The 2,621-nt window shown below is 57.4% G+C and overlaps 2 protein-coding genes across 2 annotated transcripts in view; both read right to left on the reverse strand.

The window, feature by feature from the left end:
• Nucleotides 1-2,091, reverse strand: part of LOC102438614 (interferon-induced transmembrane protein 3-like) — a 5,419-nt gene extending 3,328 nt beyond the window's left edge. Inside the window, exon 1 of the mRNA XM_023748809.1 lies at nucleotides 2,075-2,091. The gene's annotated coding sequence lies outside the window, so the exon portion shown is untranslated. The remainder of the gene's footprint in view (nucleotides 1-2,074) is intronic.
• LOC102439529 (interferon-induced transmembrane protein 3-like) lies at nucleotides 943-2,087 on the reverse strand. The gene is made up of 2 exons (XM_014450216.2): nucleotides 1,751-2,087; nucleotides 943-1,224 (listed from the first exon to the last, which is right to left on the reverse strand). The coding sequence occupies exons 1-2, from the start codon at nucleotides 1,997-1,999 to the stop codon at nucleotides 1,066-1,068; spliced, it is 408 nt and encodes a 135-aa protein (XP_014305702.1). The 5' UTR covers nucleotides 2,000-2,087; the 3' UTR covers nucleotides 943-1,065.
• Nucleotides 2,092-2,621: the final 530 nt, after the last annotated feature.

A 2,621-nucleotide genomic window follows, 5' to 3' on the forward strand; every position in this document is an offset into this window, starting at 1 on the left:
TGGGTGGGAGGGGCCAGGAGGTTGGAGGGGGCAGAGGCGGGCTGAGCGGTTTGCGTGACTGGCGTTTGTGCCAGATGCCTCTGGGAAGAGCCTGGGAGACAGGCCTGGAAGGCAAGTGCAGGGGCGGGTGGAGGGGACCCTCCCTGACCCTGCCGTCCCGGGTCAGGTCCCGGGGCAGCACGAGGGCCGAGAGCAGGACAGATGTGCTCCTGCAGGGAGGATGGCCTGGCCGCTCCTGGCTTCGGATCCAGGCCCCTCCTGACCTCTGGGCAGCGGGCAGCGGGCAGGGGCAGGCAGGGCTCTCACAGGACCCTCCCCAGGTGACAACACAGCGTTGTCACATATGTGGGCGAAAGGGACCACATGCTGACCGGACAAGCTCAGGGGAGGCCTGCATGGCCGTCTTGCAACCTCAGAGACCTAAAGTACCTACAAAGAATGGTCTGAAATTAAACTTTAAAGCAGTGATGGAGGGCAGTCACCTCCTAGGCCAGGATCTTCCCTGACAAGATCAACCTTTACCTTAACTGAGCCTGTCTGTCTTTTTGCATCTATGACAACACACCCTTGAAATGTCTGGGTAACTTGTGACTTCCCTTTTTCTGGAGCCCCTGGGGCACAACCAAATGCCCTGGGCGCCAGGACAGAGACCCTCAATTCCTTCATCATCATGTTAATGGATCCTGCACCCACCTAAGCATGTGTCCATCATTTTACTTTTAATCCAATCCCAGGGGTTTCCCTGCTTTGCTTTATCCCTCCTCCTTAATCTATCGCCAATGAATTTCATGTAACCCACCTATGTCCCTCCTTTGATCACAATGTATAAATACAAATGTAACCCCGCCATTCTCCGGAGCATTACCTCAATTTGTGGAGGTTCTGCTTCCCCGAATATGTCGACAGTTTGGCTCCAATAAACTCACAAAAATTCTTTACAGGTTTCAATGGTTTTCTTAAGATAACACATACATGTGCTTTATTGAATTCCATTGTACACACAGGTGCGTGTAGCACCCGGGAAAGGGGGGAGGCCTCAGTCTTGGGGCAGGTGCTGGGATCCCTCTAGCGGCGTAACACTCCAGAGGTGATAATCACCACGGTGATGATGATCCCAAGTATGACAAGGAGGCCCAGGACCACGGCCCAGATGTTCAGGCACTTGGCGGTGGACGCATAGCTCCGGGCCCCAATCACGTCTCCCACCATCTTCCGGTCCCTAGACTGGGGGAGAAGAGATGGTGAGGGGTCTGGACCGGCCCTGGGGACAGCCGGGTGCTGTGACTCAGGCCCGGCCCTGGCTGCTCCCTGCCCAGACCAGCCTCCACCTGCCCTCAGCCAGGTCAGCGACCCCCTCCCTGTTCCCTGGAGCCTGAGCCAGGGGGGCCTCCCTCCCAGCCTCTCAGCCTCTCCAGGGCCTCAGGGCTCCTCTCCCCCTGCCCTGGCCCCTTTGCTGGCCTCTCAGCCCATCAGGGCTCAGGGTTTTCTGAGAACTTTTGTCATCAGTTAGAGGAGTGTGATTTCTGGTTGATCAACAGGATATTCCTTGGAGTCCAGGGGACAAAGGCTGACCCTGCCGTCCCCAGGCAGCCTCAGCGTGACCTACACACACACACACACACACACACACACACACACACACACACACACATGGGCTCCTCAATCCCAAAGGTCATCTGGGCAGCAGCACACCTGTGGTGGCGCACACGCTTTCTGTGTAAACCCCCCGCCTCCCCCTCCGAGCACCCACCTTCACGGAGAAGGCGAACGCCACGAAGCCCAGGCAGCAGGTGTTGAAGAAGAGGGTGTTGAACAGGGACCAGACGATGTGGTCGGGCACCACTGTGTCAGTCTGGATGTTGATCACCGTCGTCCCCGCTGCCATCGAGTTCTGGGGACCCCCCAGCACAGACACCTCGTGTTCCTCCTTGAGCACATCATTGGATGGATACACTCCGGCGCGGGCGCCAGAGAAGAAGGGCTGGGAGTTGGGGTTCATGGTGTCGGAGCGGAGCAGATGGCCTGAGGATGCGGATCCCAGGATAACGGAGCCTCAATGGTGCTTCCTTTTTCTGGTTGTTTCGTTTTCCCCAAAGTTGAGTTTGGCTGTGTTCCTGTTGGGCGTCCCTGCTAAGGGAGTATCAGGTTGCACTGGAGCCCAGCAGAGAGAGGCCAAGCCCTGGGGTGGGGTGGGGAGTGGAAAGGGGGGGCTTCCTGTCCTGGTCACTCCAGTCCGGCCTGTCAGCTACCCCAGGTCCCCATTAGGGTGTGATGGGCCGGGGTGTGTCTCACCCGCTGAAGGGGGTGTTAAGGTAAAAACACTCACCTGTACAGAATTTAGTGCGTGTATTTGAGCCAAACTGTGGACCTAAGATGCAGGGAAGCAGAACCTCAAGGAATTGAGATAATGCTCCGGAGAATGGGGACTTCATACCTTGTTTTTATAAATTATCATCAAAAGGAAAATCCTTAAGTGGGTAACATGAAATTCATGGTGCAGCTCAGTGGGGGTCGGGTGCTGGCTGGGCTGTGGCACGTGCCTCTGAGAGCCGCCCCTGGGGGGCAGCAGCACAGGCGCACCCACCGCACCAGGCAGGGCCCGCGGGTCGGGCTGGAGGTGT

Source organism: Myotis lucifugus, unplaced genomic scaffold (genome assembly GCF_000147115.1).
Source record: "Myotis lucifugus unplaced genomic scaffold, Myoluc2.0 scaffold_1841, whole genome shotgun sequence".
Taxonomy (NCBI): Eukaryota; Metazoa; Chordata; class Mammalia; order Chiroptera; family Vespertilionidae; genus Myotis; species Myotis lucifugus.

Bases quoted from the DNA above. Each gene is read 5' to 3' on its own strand.
- LOC102439529 (XM_014450216.2), bottom strand. From the start codon at position 1,999: ATGAACCCCAACTCCCAGCCCTTCTTCTCTGGCGCCCGCGCCGGAGTG. The intron at 1,225-1,750 runs GTGGGTGCTCGG...CTTCTCCCCCAG, and splicing joins CGTTCGCCTTCTCCGTGAAG to TCTAGGGACCGGAAGATGGT.